The 18,044-nt window shown below is 44.0% G+C and overlaps 1 protein-coding gene across 3 annotated transcripts in view; it reads left to right on the forward strand.

The window, feature by feature from the left end:
• Positions 1-18,044, forward strand: part of UGGT1 (UDP-glucose glycoprotein glucosyltransferase 1) — a 2,047,742-nt gene that overhangs the window by 830,037 nt on the left and 1,199,661 nt on the right. For all 3 annotated transcript variants that reach the window (XM_069617855.1, XM_069617854.1, XM_069617856.1), the window contains exon 16: positions 9,047-9,182. In XM_069617855.1, coding sequence (XP_069473956.1) covers positions 9,047-9,182 — 136 coding nt within the window. The remainder of the gene's footprint in view (positions 1-9,046; positions 9,183-18,044) is intronic.

Below are 18,044 nucleotides of genomic sequence, written 5' to 3' on the forward strand. Positions count from 1 at the left end.
AGTTTACGCTTCCTTCCTACCACCAGAAATTGGTACTGCTTTTGTAGCCTTATCTAAAGGAGAAATTAGTGGGAGAATGCATTCCACAAAATGCGAAATTACTTACTGCTAATATTCTTTCCATGGATTATTTTCCCACAGATCTACCCCTCTATGAAAGCTTATTTCACTTGCACCTCTCTGAGGGAGTTTGTTCTTCTTCATTTTGGGGGAGAGTCTTGGAGGAAGGGTTGACGCTTTGTCGTTGGTTTAAAAAGAAAGAGTTGAGACTTGTAATTGGTTGTTTAGGCCCTCTGTCACCTGTGCCTGTTCTTCACAATAAAATGTGTGTAAATGGGAAGTTTAAATGGTTCTCTCCAACTAAGGTATGGGGGTGTAGTGACGCTGTATATGTATCACTGCCCTCGCATCCGGAGTCGGAGTGGTGCGGTCAAGGCATGCAGAGGTTGAGGAGACCACGCTGAGCCGAACTACGCCCCTTGTGGAACTTTTCCAAGCAGCTAGTGCTTGAGGAATCTGTGGGAGAAGAATCTATACAAAGAACATTAGCGGTAAGTCATTTATCCTCTCTGCTTCCCCCCGCTGTGGGCTTGTTCAATTTTCAATTGCAGCTGCCTTCATCTTTGAACAGTACACCCATTGTTACTTACCGCTCCGTATGCTGATTGGAGCCTAGGTAGGAATTCTGTGATTCAGGCTTCCTCTAAGAGGGGCTCTTTTCTACGATGTACCTCTCTGCCGTTTCAGTAAAAACCAGCAGAGATGTCTATCGCCTAAAAGAGCGGGAGAACACACACCGCCAATAACCAGTGCTGCAAAGAGAAAACAGTATGATTAGAAGCAATCATGCAATATGGAATTATTTAGACAATCAGATATTTCTCTAAGTACCTAGACAATGGTTGAGGTGGTGTTGGACCTTAATGAACCTACAAGAAAACCCAAGACTATGAGTATGCACAAGTGATAACCACAAACTCACTATGACTGATGCAACACCCAGCAGACCGGATAAGTGGAATTCCTAGGGAAAATGGGTACCAGTTGAAAGGAAAACAACGGCAGGTACAAAACAACAAATGGGAAGGTTAGTAAGGAAGAATATACCCGGGCGGCACGAGGGTCGCACTAGTGACGGGTTGGTGCATACACTGGAAAGCGTCACTTCTATGCACTCGGTTAAGGTAGAAAAGGCAAGAATAAATTATATAGTTCCAGGAATCCACACATATGAGAAAAACTGATGATTTTCAGGTAATGAACAATACAGTAGAATTGGATGAGTTTTACCTTAATTGCACAAACGCAGGGCAAGTTGGCGAAGCAGTCTTGTAATGTGCAGCGTGGTACTCCGCGTAGGAAGAAGTTCGAATTGCGTAGAGCGGCAAGAAAAAGTAATCTCACCAGACGGGGCGAATGCACAGTGGAAATCCAGGGACAGTCCGAGGTCGGCAGCAGGGTTCACGGATCAGACTGGAGGGAAAAGCAAATCAATCCAAGGACAACCCGAAGTCGGCAACAGAGTTCAAAGTCAGGTTGAAGGAACAGGCAAGGACAATCCAAGTAGACAAAGGTGGGTCGAAGATCCAGGAAGTCAAGTAATCGGGAGGAAAAAAGGGAATAAGCACCGGAACGGGATGAAACCGAAGGAACGTAACGCCACAATTAGCAGCAACAAGCCGCTGAGTCCCTTCGGCTTTTATGGTGCAGGGGGCGGAGCCTCCTTACGCGTTCTCTGCGCACGGGACGTCTCAGCTGATGCGACGTTCTCTGCTGCACGGCCAAACGCCATGGCAACCAATCCCGAAGCCACAACTAAGTTCTGGAACGTGCTTGCCCCCGTATGTGGCCACAAGAAACGGGAGGTACTGCAGGACGGGGCCGATATGTAACACCCATTTAGTTTTGCACTCATCTCTCAACCTGTTCTGGGGTCTCGTGGTGCACCTCTGGCACCCGGAAAATGTGCAGATTGCATCTCCTCTCTCTATTCCCCACATCATTCAACTTAAGGACAGGATTTCTGCTCTCATCACCCTAATCTCCCCCAATATGTCCTTAATATTGTATCTTGTTACCGGCTCTTTTTCTCTTTTCTCCTTGTCCTTGCAATGTTGATGGTGACTCCATTGGTCTGGGAGATACTTTGAGCACAAACCTGTGTAGCTTTCCTTTCCACTATGCCTTTCCCACTTCCTCTGTCATGTGAGCGGACTTCTCCCTTCCTCCTGAGGGGTATCGGCCAGAGCACACCTTCAAACTTCGAATATTCTCTCACCTCCACTAGCACCAGCCTTGTTGTGTCCTGTTCTCAACCCACATTCTCCGGCCGCTATCCAGCTAAATCAAATGGAACATGTATCGTCTTTCCTCCAGCTGCTCCCACCTATCCGAGGGGCTGCTTGGCTTTAAAATGCCTCCCCTCTACCTACTAACTGTCTACTGCCATAGGTCCTTGGGTGCACTTTCTCATCTGACGGTCACCTTCTGCTTCTCCAAAACTGACCCTAATGTTCCGATGGGCTGGTCGCCTTATTACTGACTCTTCCAGTGCCTCTATACAGGGTTGTATGCTGTGCCATTTCCACCTCTGGCTCGCCATAGAGCGGCGGATTGCTTCTTGTGTTTGTGTTCACCACTCCACTATCTTGGTCCAACACTGGCCAAAGGTGTTTGCCCTCTGCTTGCTCCTCAGCAAAGCGGTTGTTCCGAAGCCACCTTAGGGCCTCTTGTAGACTCTACCAATCGTCCCTCTGACTCTCTGACATGCTTTTTACGCTAATGCAGGTAGATAATCCTGTAAGTGGCAAGGCTGGGCAGAGCTGAGCTCCCAGGCAGCCAAATTAGCCCCACTCCCTGGGTGTTTCCTGATTTATTTATTAATTTTATTTATCATTTTTTCCCTCCATGAACCCCAAGGTTTTTGCTGTCATGAATCTAAAGCGAGTTGCAAAAGGCATCAACACTAAACAGAAAATATTTATGAAACATGTTAAGTCTTTCCTAAACATCATTCTTAAAACACATTTTACATTACCTGTAAACTGTGGCATTGATATTTCATCAGGAGCGAAGGGTAAAGACACTTTTTATGTGTAATTACATGGATCTTTGTAGCGCCTTAAAACATTCAGTTTCTAATGTCTACCTGGCCCTCCCACTACCACTTCCTTAGCCTTTTCCTCCGCTACATGCACTCATCCTGACTCTTCTTCTCTTGCTGGAATCGCTGTCTGGGAGTCACAAAATCAACCCATCAAGGAGCTATCTAACATTCCTCCAAATCGGTAATGGGATTTTGTTTATATAAGTAGATCTGTAACAGTCTTTCAAGTTTTACAACTGCATCTCTTGTAAAGTACGTTGATTCTGTCACAGGTGGCGATGAGAATCCAATCAACATGGAATTTGTTTCAAGGGTTTCATTTATAATATACAGCAAGTGTTCTGGAAATCTCTGGAATAGCTATACTAAAGGAATCCTTATTACTTCCCACATCCTTCTGGGGCTCCCTCCACCTTAGTCCAGGCATACCTACTCCCTACTGCCCTCTAATCTCATCAGGGCTCAGCCCACTACAGGATGTAACACTCTCCTACACTCTCCTACACAGTGGGAAGACAATATATTAACAACAAAAGGAAGGTCGCTAGACCATATAAGGACTGTGTATCCACATTACCCAGGTAACACATGCATCAGTTAACAGGGTATTATTTCCCCAGCCATGTAATGAACACATATCAAACCATTTAATTATCTAATATAACATTTACAATCCCTTTTTTTTTAAATGTTTACAATCACTTTTTTATAAATTCATAAGCACATTCATTAAAAACCTTTACATCAGTATTTCATATTTGATGATACAAAACATAAATGACCACATTCATTTAAGACCAAGTCTTTGTTACTTGATTAAACATAGGTGGGTCCTCTGACCACAAATTGTCGGAGAAAAAGGAGGGCACGTCATCGTGATCCTCTATTTCATGGGTGGCACTTTAAATATGATGACTTCCATTGCGGTGTGTATAAGATTTAGACACGCTGTTTTATCTTTTCTGATTTTTCTTTTACTGCATGCACTGGTCAATCTGTTATTGTACTCTCTATACATTTTCCCCCACCTACGTGGATAGCCGGCATCCACTTGGTCTTAAATGAACGTGATCATTTATTTTTTATATCATCAGATATGAAATACTGATGTGAAAGTTTTTAAGGAATGTGCTTATGAATTTATAAAAAAGTGATTGTAAACATTTTTTTTAAAGTGATTGTAAATGTTATATTAGATAATAAAATGGTTTGATATGTGTGCAGCGACAGAACCAGGACCCCAAATGCAATGGGCCAAGCGCAATCTCTTGGATATGCTGCGATCAAATCATAGTACATTCGAAACACCTAGATGCTTGCAAAACTGTTTGCTACCTATCCAATATGGTGAACTAAACCAAAAGATACATCGCTTTCTTAATGTTGAAGAAATGCATTTGATAAATAGGCCTGCAGAAATCCAAAGGCAACTGCAATAGAAATCCAGGGTTACAATTTTGTGGACAATTTAACAGCGACGAAGAATATGTAAACAATCTCTTCAACCACGCAGGAGTAGTGGCATGGCGTAATAGCTGGAATCAGGTTCATGGTTACCAAAGAACCATTTATAGAACAGGATCAGACTTATTGAAAGAGGTCGGAGGGCATTTGGGTGCACTGAGGCACACCTACACTGCAGCAATCCTACTTGTGAGGAGTACGGTTTGAAGAGTACTTTTGGGGCCCTGGATTACATGGTGGAGAAAAATTTAAAAGTGTCTTCCCCTGAAGAAGGTTCATGCATTTGGTGCCAAGAGGAACTGAAACATGTCGGGACTGTTTATTCTGAGTTAATAACACTCAGTGATTGGAAATGTTTAAATCATTATATAAATTTTATATGTTGATGTATTGTATTGTCATGTTACAGGAATGGATGTGAGTGAAACTAGTAATTTGTATTGTAAATGTATCCACTGTATGTTGTGTTGTGGGGTCCTTTTTACTGAAAACACTGTTTTAGAGTTAGTTTCATAAAAGAAAATAAACTATTTTTGATATTATAAAAAAACAAATAAGTACTAGGTCTATTTTTTCAAGACTATTGGTATAAATAGGGTTTTTCAGCATCACACGATATGTAAAGATCACTGTTGAGTGGGGAATGTATTTTCTGTCTCCTTTATATGATGATTGATATGTGTTACTTACATGGCTTGGGGAGTAATACTCTAAAGGGGAGGCCTAAAGGCTGTGGCATTTTCTGTTTCCCTCCCAAACTTCTTAGGGGTTCCTTATCTTAAAACTTTGCCTCATAATTCGGTCAATTTTACAGGCTCTCACCCCACGACCTTTCACACATTTCTACTTTTCTTTACTGTCCCTTTTTGTACCTCGCCACTCCTCCCTTCCTGACTTATTGATCGCCCCTTTCACTCCCCCTTCCTCTACTTCTTCCATCTTTACCTCTTTTCCTCCATCCCCTAATCTGACTACGCTCCCTATTCCCCTTCCTCTTTGTCCATGTTCCAGTTTTTACCCCCTGCTTTCTTTTGCCTCTTTTATTCTCTCCGTGTACTCCTTTTACCACTTTGCCTGCTTACCTCTCCTTCTCACTCTCTAGCAATCACTCTCTCCTCACTCCAATCACTATCTTCCACCTACTCTCCAAAGCTCCTCTCTTCTATCACACTAGCCCCCACTCCCAGTCTCGCTCTGACACTTACTACCCTCTCCATACACGGTTTGGAAAAATGTCATTCAGGTGTATTTTTCCCTCCATTTGTGGATCCCCCAAACTTTTTGCTTTTGTTTGGCTTTCCTATCCTGACTTTTTCCAGTGGAGCACAGCCTTCAGTTGCGCTCCCCTGGGCTTTTGCTCACTTGTTATGGGGAAACTGACACTTCCTTCAGACTGCCGGTACTGGGAAACTATGTTTCCCTTAGTCTTTGACTATGTTGCCATTTCTTGGTAACTTTTTAACTGTGCACAATGTACTTTCCAGTACCGTGCATTTGGGTCCCTTTTGTTTTATGGCCTAGATACCCTCAAAGTATTTTTTGGTGATTGTACAAGTGTTGGGACAAACTGGTGGCAGCAGTTACTTTTTATAAATGTTTTACTTCTTTTTACTGAATCACACCGTGTTTACCATGTTTGGTTCAAGACTGTGGCCAGGTCTGAAAATGGCCGAGCCACAAAGTCTTTTGTTCTGTCCCATGGCCATTTTGTCCCTTGCCTTCACCCAGGTCTTGTAACCCGGGTTTTCCTTAATTGGGTATGCAGCCTCCCGCGAAACCTGATCTCATTTGCAGGCTTCTGCCTGTCACGTGTGTGTGCCCAGGAAGTGGGTTGGGACTGTCTGGTCCCAATCCACACTAGTGGTGCCAGGATGTCTGGAGTGCCTGAATGACAGACCACCGTGGATCGTGATTGGTCCACGACTGGGATGCCTGCATGAGAGCAGGTCTTCGATTGGAAGTCCTCAATTTTGGCACAAAGCTAATCTTGGATAAGAGAAGGGGCTCTGCATCCATTCCAGGTAGATTACCTGAGTTCTTCCCGAACTACAGAAGGAGCCTAGTATCCTGCACGTAGCAACAGACTTTTGAAACCGCTGGAGACGCTCTAGAAGGTTTTGGCACCCTTCGCCCTTTGCTGTCCGGTCCGACCCCTGTTTCTTCATCGAACAAGAAGGCATGCCAAGGCGCTTCATCCCTTTGGAGTAGTGGGAACAACTACTCTCTGTGTCCCTTACTTACCCACCGAACGAGCCCCTTCGAAAGTGTTCCTGGACCATCCAGTGAACTGTCCAGCTCTACCTCAGGGTATCTTGCAGAACTGCTGTTGTCTCGAGTTGAAACCCAAGACTTGGGACATCGCTTGATGGTGGTCCCGTGCCCTCTCCTGCCAGATTTCGCAGGCCTAGCTCCTCTAGGTCCCGAATTAGGAGAGTGCGTAACACTTGCCTGCTTCTGTGATTCCCGCATAACTACCTTTGGTGACGGTCACTAGAAGTGCCTTGTTCTTCTGCTCTCCTGTGCCCCGATGCCTGCTGCACCAGAATTTTCTTCATACCTCCTTGAAGCAGAGAAAAGACAACTGTCCTATCACAGACAATCATTCTATCCCGCAGCCGCTGAGAGCCGGAGCGCCGCAAAACTGCAGCATTAGAACCTACTAGCGACCTCGACTAAACTGGCAAAGTTTGGTCCGGACTGTGCCGAGGGTCGGTGAGTACTTTCATCACTTACCACTGGCCCCCTGGCACAACTGATCACCTCTACGCACGGATATCTCTAAAACATTATTCGGTCTTAGCTGGGATCGCCTGCGCTTCCTAGCTAGTCTCACCTTTTGAAAACTTTTCAGCTGCCAAGGGCAGATTCTATTCGAATGGTGGGAACCAATTCTTCATCGCCTCAAGCCCCTTCCTGACTTGCTACAGCCTTCCCAAGAAGACCCGCTTTTTGCTTCACCTGAACGATTGTGCGCTTTTACACACAAATTGTACTATTGAGCACAAGGCTCCCCACTTCTTAGGGCTGGACTCGAAAGTTAGGAAATGACTCCAGAGAATTGTCTAGTGCTCCGAATGTGTTAATCCACTCTTCTCTTTACCGGTTGTTGCTGTGTTTTCCTCATTTATCGCATTAGGTAACATATTGTATATATGCTGTATAGTGGAGTATTTTGTGTGGTAACTGTCTTTGCATAGCTAAAGTTTACGTGTGTCTATTGGTCCGGCTGACAATAAATGTATAGATATTTGTCATATACACTTGTCTAAGAGTAATTTGTGGTTCATTGCTGTGTGTGCTCATTGTGGGCTTCCAATCACTCTTACCTCTCCTGAGACATAGTCTTGACCGCCTGCCAAGCTACCTGGATTGGTCTGGTTTGTCCAGAAGGTTCCCCTGTTTCACTAAACCGAGGGTGGCCTCCTAAACGTCTGCCCACCAGGTCAGAGTTTAGAAATCCATCTTAACACAACACTTCACACATGACACTAACTTAATTGGTACCACTCTTTCTCACGCCCAACACCTTACATGCTCTCACAAAATCTTGTCTAAGTCTCTCTGCCCCTCATCTCCACCGTCCACCGTCCGTGCCCTTTCTCTCAGTCCACCAACTCCACTCCCAAACTCACTGAAGACCTTTCAAAGTGACCTTGCCTTGCTGGACTTTTAAAGTACAGCTTACCCCATCCTATGTCTCCTCCTCGCCCCCATCGGTTTTCCCATCACCTGCCTGCAGGGCCCAATAGTTGGTTTGCTTCCCGCCCCCCTAGTTTGGAACCCAGTGTGGGAGGTTTAGCGCTGACCCCTTTTCGGTCTGTGGTGGTTACCAGATGGCCGCCACAGTAAACAGTCTTTATTTGCTTTTCTCATTATCCACCCCTGTCCAGGTTTTACCCGTTCATGTGGGCCCCGTCTGGAGGTGGTGTTGGTTTGTGCATTTGTTCGCTTGTGAGGTGGAAGTTCGGCGTGGAGAGATCTGACCAGAACAGAAGCTGGTGGGTATTACTGAGGGGCAGTGGCACCAAGGCTTTTACACGTTGCCATACACGTTAGCGTATCAGGCACTGCGGTACCACTTTTGAGGTAGGTCAGGCTCTGGTAATTCCCTGGTAGGCTTCCTATCCCATGTTGAGAGCGTTCTCTCTCTGACAGGGTCTTGAGCCTGACACTGTCACAATTCATGATCTCCCCTCTCCTGTCACAGGTTATTTCTATCTCCAAGAATGATTAAGTTTGCTATGCACGCTTTACAAAAAAAAGAAGCATGTACTTTCTGCAGGTCAATGACCTACTTAAGTCGAGCAAGTTTGTATTGCACTCCACTTGATGTTTTTCTCCATTTACATGTTCTGCCAGATCATTTAATTGCCTGGCCATTGCTTCAATTTCTCATTCTCCTGTAAGTGTGGCTTTTGCTCATGCTGATGAATTTGGTAGCGTCTGATTTTCCTTATCACTTTTTTTCTTTTTCAGGGTTGGCCTGGTATTTGTGGTGGATGATTCGGAGGATGTGGATGGACTGGAGGATGCTGGTGTTGCTCTTCTCAGAGCATTTAATTATGTTGCAGAAGAGATGGATAATTACCATGCCTTCCAGACTGTGATATCGGTAAAAACGTATTAATGATTAAGCTGTCGTGATCTCTGTATCTAGCCCTTTACTAGAACTATAAAATGGTAACATGACCCAGAGCTAGGTGCAAGGAAGAAGCATGTCTTCTTAGGCGCTTTCTCGGTCCGACCTTATTACCCAGTGTCGATCCTGCTTTCAGTTGTTAATGAAAATATAGTGACACCTTCCTTAAAAGACATTCTTTAAGTCAGGTTATGGATGTTTTCTTAGGGGAAGGTTGGCACTGTTGCACTCTTTTGATCTCATCAAAAGAAATAATTACATATCCGTCATTTAAAGCCAAATGTATGTCTGGGTCACAGTCTTATTGCTTGGTACTTTGTGATCAGGGCATAGGAATATTTTAGGATGTATTTTCTGGTCCAAGCAAAACACCCTTAGTTTTTTCAATTGGGGACTACTGTCCGCTTTGTTGGATAAGTCACCACCAACTCCTCTAAAGCTCTACCTTTGCAGTGTCACTTGTGGAGTAGCCTAATAAATTGTTCTAACAAACAAAGAATAACAGTTCTGCTATTAGCAACAATAGATTGCTGGCGTGTGTAAAAACTAGTTATGCCAATAATTGGAAATCTACTTGAATCATGACATGCATTACAAACATCTAATTAAACAAGGAACACAAACTTAAAAAAAGCAGAAGTCAAATATTTGTTTAAACGATTTGTTGAACATATTCAAATGTACACCCAACAAACACCCATAAAAGTGTCAAAATATTGCAAATCATGGTAAAATCATAGCAAGCATTATAAAGTAAACATAAGTATGACTATAAGTATGAAAGATGAACTGTCAGATTAGAAGTTCATGGCCGCACACCTAAACAAATTATAATAAATATATACAGTTTTATATGAAAAGGTTGTAAAGGGCATGGGAAAGAAATAAAGTTGAAAGCACAATGGTCCTTCAGTAGAGATTTTAAAAATGTTGGTATATGAATTTACAACATTGGCAGTTTATTTTGTCAAAGTTGACAACCATTTGATAAATAATGTTGCCCAGAATTAGAGTCCTGGCCCACTCCTTTAAAATGTGTACGGGTTTAGGATAAGCATCTTTAAAACAAATATTCACACTCAATCTGCATCAGTTTTTCATTGGTTTATGGCACAATGGAAAACCAAACATGAAAATTAAACCTGACAGCAAGCTCTGAAAATGCAAAACAGATCTTTGATTCTGAGGCATTATTCAAGTTCTGTGGATCTGGAGATACGGGGGCTTTTAATGGGATCTGCCTGAGCAGAAGTTCCTGTGCCCTTACACTCAACCCTCAGAAGTCACATTTTCTTGTAAGCTATTCCAGCCCACAAGTCTATCACACTGCACCTAGTGACGCCATCTTCTTAAAAATAAAAAGGGGTGGGGGAAGGGGGGGTTAGTTGGAGTGTGACACTAGTTAAGAAGTGCTGCTAGCCATTAGTTTGATAACGGCACCTGCTTAGCAGTCTTATGTGGGGGATTGGAAGCAGTAGGGGGCAGGGATAGCCACCCGCTCTGCGTTTCTGATCCTGGTTAAAGGGGAATCTTCCAGAGATCTGTCCTTCGTAGAGGGAGGCCCAGCTGCCAGCATATCATGGTGATGGGAGACGGCCAAAGTATTGTTATCTGGACAGGGCCAATGGAGCAGAACAAAGTGGTCCCAAAAAGCAGTCAGAGCTTCCCTTTGGTCCTGGAAAACATTGTTTGAGGACAACAGCAAAAAAGCAGTATTAGTCTGAGGTGAATCTCGGGTCAGACTTGCCGCATAACATATTTCCCCAAACTCTGAGCAAGTTGCCTAAAAACTGAATCTTTGGTTCACTTAAAAAAGATAACCACTCCCCAGAGAGAGAGATGAACTTCAGAAGCACTTAACGGCTTGTGAGCAACAAACCACTCTTCATGCCAGGAATTGGTACACGCTAGAGGAGAATAGGAGAGCCAGCATGGAGCTGCATGACTGCCATATCAGATCCCCTTGATTTTAAGCTGGAGTTAGCACTTTTTCAGCCTTCTGCACACGGGACAACTGGCATGGGGAGGGATGGCATGCAACACATGAGAATAATCCCTGGGGAAAGAGGAACACATGGGGAGAAAGTACACCTGGCACAGAAGGCTATCACCTATAGTGGGGCATTCACAGACTCCAATGGGGAGCCATGCTGAATCAATCTCCCAACTCTGACCCATATAAATTGGAGGGTATTCCATTTGGAGATAGGATAGCATTTCTGAGAGAGAGTGAGAGCAGAAGAGTGCCACAGGCAGAGGAGGTGGCAGTGCTGGAATCAATTTTGGAAAAGCTCTTTTAAAATTAACAGCCAAAGAAGTGAACGTTGGCAGAGTGGAAGCTGGTTATGAGTCATACATTTGAATCAAAATTCAGGGAACCCACTTTGACTGTTGTGGTGACCTAAAAGAGGACTCTCACCCTATTACTATGAGAGACTTCCCTAGCTTTTCAACTTAAAGTTAAGGTGCTCGTCGGAATGTCTCATCAAAATAATCTGTCCACACCTGTTTCAAACTGGCCCTACCACTAGAGAAAAAAAAAGAACAAAAGCAGCAGTTCGACTCGGTTTGCTCTGGTAGCTGAGTTCTTTCCCCCAAACAAATGTTTATATCCAACTTCACTAGTTTCCCCGCATGGGTCTAACAAAGTCTTCAATTCTAATGCGATGGAGGGGATATTATTCACTGGCCTTGCTCCCCTACGCAGTACTTATAGAAAAAAGTTGTTTTCTTAGTCTCAACAGTCAAAAAAGTAAACATTTGTTATGGTTCACTGAAATAACAATGGTGATTTCCTGGGTCTCTTCGAAGTTGGTTGGGAAAACTTCAGAAGTGTAGTCCCCTATGTCTTGTAATTTGTCTTTTGAGTATGGCTACTCTTTCTCAAGGAGAAACATCTGACGGTCCCTCCTGGATCAATTGATCTGGCCCCAACGGCCCCCTCCCCCATCTTGTCAGAGATCCCGGGGGTCTCTGATCAGTTATTACTTGTGTGTTATACCTAGGTTTTTGTCGGTCTGCCTAGTCTTTTCAAATACCCTCTGTTTCGTTGCTCCCTTCTCTTCCATCGGGTTCTCACCCACTTTGTTGATATGCTGGTTTGATTTGCTCATTTGGGATCTTGGCTTTATCCCTTGTTCTCTTTGACTCCATTTCTGGATGTGGAATATTAGTTTTCCTTACACAGGTCAGAGGCTGGTTTCCTCAGGGAGAAACATTTTCCCAGTTTTGATTCAACTGTTTGTTTCTTTGAAAGAGTGTGTTTTTCTTTAAAGTGTTGTTTGGTCAACTAGTCCCTTTTTTTCAAGTTAAGGAAAGACACTTATGCTGCATCCCTCTTTTGGATTTTAGTTACGCTTTGTTATTTTTGTTATCCGTTTTGGATGTCACTTGATTTATTCTCAGGTTGGTATCCAAGATCCCTCCTGGATATAGCATGGTACTTTCCCCATTTACCTCTGTTTGTTCAAGTAGCTGTCTGCGAGTTATATCTCCTTCGGGCCCACTAGCCCTTCCTTTTATCCCTCTTCTTGGGTACTGTGATGAATTGGATTCTGCATCTCAGGAGTAAGAGCGAGCAGGGACAAAATGGCTCGCTCAGCCCTCACACTTCTACAAACCAAAACACAACTCAATGATAAAGGTAAAACAGGGACAGATTTCCTAATGCCGTCTGTGGGTAGGCTATACTCCTAAGAGGGGTGTGAAGGTGAACTAGTAGTGACCCAAACACAGTATCACAGTCTAAAATAAAGGGCGGAACGCAGGTACCAGCACCAGTGCCTTCCCTCTCATTCAAGATGCGGGGAACTCTGAGGGTCTGGTTCGTTGCATGTGAACCAGGAGCTTCGGGCGGTCGGGCCCTCCGGGTCGCTGGGAGGCCTTCGCAAAGGCTCGAGTACAGGATACTCCACTTCAGGGTCTGCTCTTCTGGCGCAGAAGATCTGTTACAGATGGGTTGGTCTGGTGCTGGTGTCATTTCACTGGGGTCACTCCCGATAGTCTCTGGGAGTGGTTAGGGGGGTAAATCTTACTTCTGTCCTGTACGGCTCCTTCTTCAGCTCCAGCGGAGTGCTTTGGACGGTGCAACTGTCCCAAAGGAAGTCCAGGTGAGAGTGCCCAGAGCGTCTCTTCAGCCTTAAAGGATCCTCGAGGAACTGAAGGTATTCTGATGAAAGCGTGCAAGACTCCTGCTTTTAAGAGCATAAGTCCTCAGGTGATTGGTCTAATGCTAGCCTGTTGTAGGGGACCAATCCCTGTTCCTGGCGGGAGCGAGCTGTCCCGTCTTGATCTTGCACCAAAAGTGCTTTGCTCCAGGGGAAGCAGAGGATACAGGATAGGGAAAGAGAGACAGCAAGAAACAAGTTGGTAGAAGGCTTCTTTCATTGTCCTGCTTATCCTACTCCCGCCCCATTACCTCCTACTGACAGAAAAAGACCTTTAGACATGTGACTTTCTCCATATAGTAGATAAAATGATTAGCAATTGGCGATCATTATCACTAAGAATTTTTCTATGTACATTTTTCGACATTCATTTTTTCGATGGGTTTTTTGACATTTTTCCCTAAAAATAAATAATCGAAAATTGTTTATTTTTGGGGGGGTTCCCCCCACACTCCCCTTCCCCTATTAATGTAATTCTATTCCTGACCCCCCGCACCTTCTATTCCTTTCTCCACACCCCCATGTTTTTCGATGGGGTTTTCAAGGGAAAAATCGGCCAACGACCCGTCGAAAAAAATGACTTTCGATCTATGAGCTTTGTACCCCAAGAATATTAATTTAACAAAGAGCTAAAGAATACACTGTATATCAAATAATCAACCTTACCGTCACCTCTAAATTCAATCGGGTTTTCAAAATTTCCCAAACATGGTAAGCTGCAGCAACAATCAAGGGTTCAGCAAAAAATATCATGGCCCAAAATTGGTCCAATTCATAGCCCCCCTCGACTGCACCAAATCTACAATAAGCCTTATAGTTGTGGGCAATTAGCCCAGTGCAGCCTGTTAGGATATGCATGCTGGACACCCATCTTGGTCTTGCAAATGCGACATAGCCGCAATTCGCGTGGCTTCTGAGCCCACACTCCAGTGATCTCAGGACAGGGAATATGTTCAATTTAAGATATAAAATAAAACGTCATGATGGACTACAATATTTTGTGAGATCTACGGGGTTCGTACCAGGAAAATCCCTGTCTAACATATTCTGCATAACGCTTACGACAGGAGAGGGCAACAAGGGGCATCTCCCCATACCATCGTAAAGAATTATTTTCTTAACTCAGCCAGCAATGGCACAGGAGTAGCCATTTCCTCAATTGAAAGGCTGATGTCCTTTAAATGCTTGGTAACCATGTTTTTCAGTTGCAAATTGGCAAGTTGCTAGGTTTGTAAGACCTATGGGCGTCCAGTAATGCCAAAAAAGTGTTTGGGGATGAACTGGTCTTTACTGCAAGGATCTTCAGTTTGTAACATTTCAGCTTCCATAACGTGGAAAGTGATACCAGCCCAAGTTCCATTCTCAGGGTCTCTAACGGAGCAGTTTTGAGTAATCCCAACATTGATTTGAATAGTTTTCCCTCAACCGGATTTAACCAGTAAGAGGTAACACCCAGAGCAGTTTCTAGCCGATACAGAAGACTAGGGATGGCCAACGTGGAGTAAACCTCCAAGTATCCTTCCACGGATTCTCCCCCTGACCTACTGATAAAACTTTTCAGGACCTGTCATTTGAGAAATACTTTTGTAATCACTGGCTTACCAAAAGCCATTGCAAAAGGGGTCCCAGTAAATGGGCAGCCCAAATATGTATAAGAGCTGACCTTTTCTAACTTGACCCCGTCAATCCACCAGTTATAATTCACAGGCTTCTTGACCTTGTGCTGGAGCAGTATGATTTTTGTCTTCTGGAGATTGATTTTCATATTGTTTTTTGCATACGGTGACAGGTTATCCAACGAATGTTGTAAGCCCAACGGCGTGCGATATAAGATCAGTGTCGTCTGCATAGCCAATCCATACAGTCTTAGTACCCCTAAGCGTGGAGGAAAATTGCGACACTATGCAAGTGCGAACCCCCATATCAGTCACATATAGATTGACTAGCAGGGGTGCTAACACACACCCCTGCTTAAGGCCTCTACTAGATGCTACACTGACAACTGGCATGGGGAGGGATGTGCCCGTTCCATCTTGGGAGAGACACATTAGGACTGCTGTATCCGTATATAGAAGGGAGATGAAATATAACTGAGGTCAATGCCCCAGGCAGTTCATTTTCTCCAAAGATGTTCTGGGACTACAGAGTCGAAACCAGTAGGGTAGTCCACGAAACAGGTAAAGTGCATCATCTGCCCCCGCTACTGACATCGGCTGACAACACCTGAAGTACCCACATAGCTTGTACTTTCGAACAGCCTTTCCGAAAGCCAAGTTGTTGTGGCTTAAGGAGATGGCAAGTTTTGACCCATTCCTCAAGAAGTTTTAAGAGAATCGAAGCAAAGATTTTGCTAATGGAATCCAGCACCGCAAGTAAACGATAATAAGAAGGGTGCCTGTTCGACCCTTTTTTGAATGCTGGAACCAGAATAGAATACAGCCAGCTCTCTGGAATACCTCCACCATGCAGAATCTCAGTAAACATTACGTGGAATTCCTCCCCCCCCCCCCCCCCAGAACAAGGGACTCACTTTCAGGAGGATATTCACTAACCTGTCAGGTCCTGGAGCATAGGAAGGTTTCATTCTGGTGATAATATCGACAGTGTTTGTGCTGTTCATAGCATCAATAGGTGTGTCAACACCCTGTGTTTGAGAGATACCAGTAGTGTCCTCTACATTAGAGTCTCAGCCGGTCTCACACAAATATAGCGTCCATTGCTGTTCTGTGCTCCCGCACAATTTAATGGAAGACTTCACGGGCAAATAAGTTCTATAACGATGCAAAACCTTTGGGAATCGTAGGTCTTGATTAGTTTATAGACCAGCTTCCAGTTAACTGATGAAATACTGCTTTTGTGTTGGCCCGACCAGTTTTTGTGTAGGGATTTAACAGAGGCAATTTTGGCTTTTTGGTTGGAGAATGAAATGCATCTATTGCGCCTGATGCGGGCTATCTCACGCCGTAGAGCCCTCTTCGTATCATGGATGCATATGTCAAATGGATGTGGCATAACTCCATTCTTGCTAAAACACTCTTGGGCCTATGAAGAGGCGGCCACGCTATCTGTAGCAAAAACTGCAGTCTGCCATTACATTTGCTGAGTAAATCACGGGAAGACCATCCTGTTTTCTCGATATTTTGTATTGGCTTCCGTCCAGATAATACGATTACTCTGGGCGTTAATTGATTACCTACTCAATGCTGGTATGCTTGTTGTTTGTATATTAAGTTTAAATATGGCATGGTTGCTTAGTGAGGTAAAAGTGATCTCATAATTACTTATTAGGCAACTTAAAGTGTTGGAAGCAAATATGCAATCAAGGCTGGAAGTACATACACCAGCCTGCACCGTGATATTATCAGAGTGATTTTCCCTGTGGGGATCAGAGGTTCTAGATGGTAAACTAACATAATGTCAATCCAGCCAGCCTCACGTTTTATCAAGTCAAGTGCATATTTACTTGCCGCAACTGATTGTTTCCTAAACTGTGTTGGATCACTATCCAGCAAATGCAACTCCCAGGGTAGCAAGCAATGGGCATTGAAATCCCCTGCTACTAAAAGTTCACTGCCTGGATGCAGTTTATACCATTCCTCGAGGAGGTCTTTGATATCACTGCTTAAGACTGATGTTAAATGGCCATCCGGGGGATCATGTATGTTGGCAATCTGTGTGCAGGTATTGGCATGGGGAAACTTGTTAAGTTAACGTACAGTTAGCTGATTTCTTGTCAGTACTGATCAAATTAGCATCCATGTTAGATCGTACTCCTATACAAAGCCCCCCCATAGGCCGGCATCTAGTGTTCATTAAGGCAGCCTGAGTAAAGATGGTATACCCATCCCTTGGTATATCTGACCTAAGCCAAGTTTCTTGCAGAAGGTATATGACCGCAGATGTTAGCGCTGCTATCTCTTCTGTGTGTGAGTAGAAAGAATTGTGACCCTGCGTATTTCAAGATAATATGGAGCAATTCAAACTATTAACCATACATCAATACTGACTAGTACCATTCATTGATTGCCATGTATCAAGTTTTGTATAGCTGTGACTTGTCTTTAGCTGAGCTTGAAACAGATGGAAAGATGGCCCCTTGATCTGTTTATAGTTAGAACCGCTAACTTGCATCTCCTTAGTCAGAGGTAAACACTAGGTGTACATTTGACACCTCTTCTTTGCAAACCTGGAAACAAACCCAGGTTGTGAAGCTCCTGTGCTGCTTGGAGGACCCTTTCAACCACCACCAATGATACAAACGATGCAATGGATCAATTAGTGGAGCTGTACAGAGTTGGAAGTTCCACAAATGCAATGTCCCTAGGTGACACGATTTGTAGTTCCTGCATTTTACTAAAAAAAGGCCATTAGGGTCTTGCGGTTAAGAAAGGGGCTTTCATTGGTGGGTGTCAGTTCCTCAAACCGTACTTGGCGGTTCCTAAGATTGTCTGTTGGAAGAAGCTCTTTACTTATTGTCATGTACATTGTTTGTGGTGCACTATAATGGTTACCAGTCCCCTGTCGAGTTGACCAAGGCTGGTATAAATGGATAGGGACCTCCAATCAGATCTCTTGCTTCAAGTTCTACAGGATCCCTTGTATGTTGGTTTACCAGAGGTAACCTCCAATTTGCCCCTGCTGGATTTTGGGGGGACTGAACATGTGTGGT

This window comes from Ambystoma mexicanum, chromosome 10, assembly GCF_040938575.1.
Source record: "Ambystoma mexicanum isolate Mex_15411 chromosome 10, UKY_AmexF1_1, whole genome shotgun sequence".
Lineage (NCBI taxonomy): Eukaryota > Metazoa > Chordata > Amphibia > Caudata > Ambystomatidae > Ambystoma > Ambystoma mexicanum.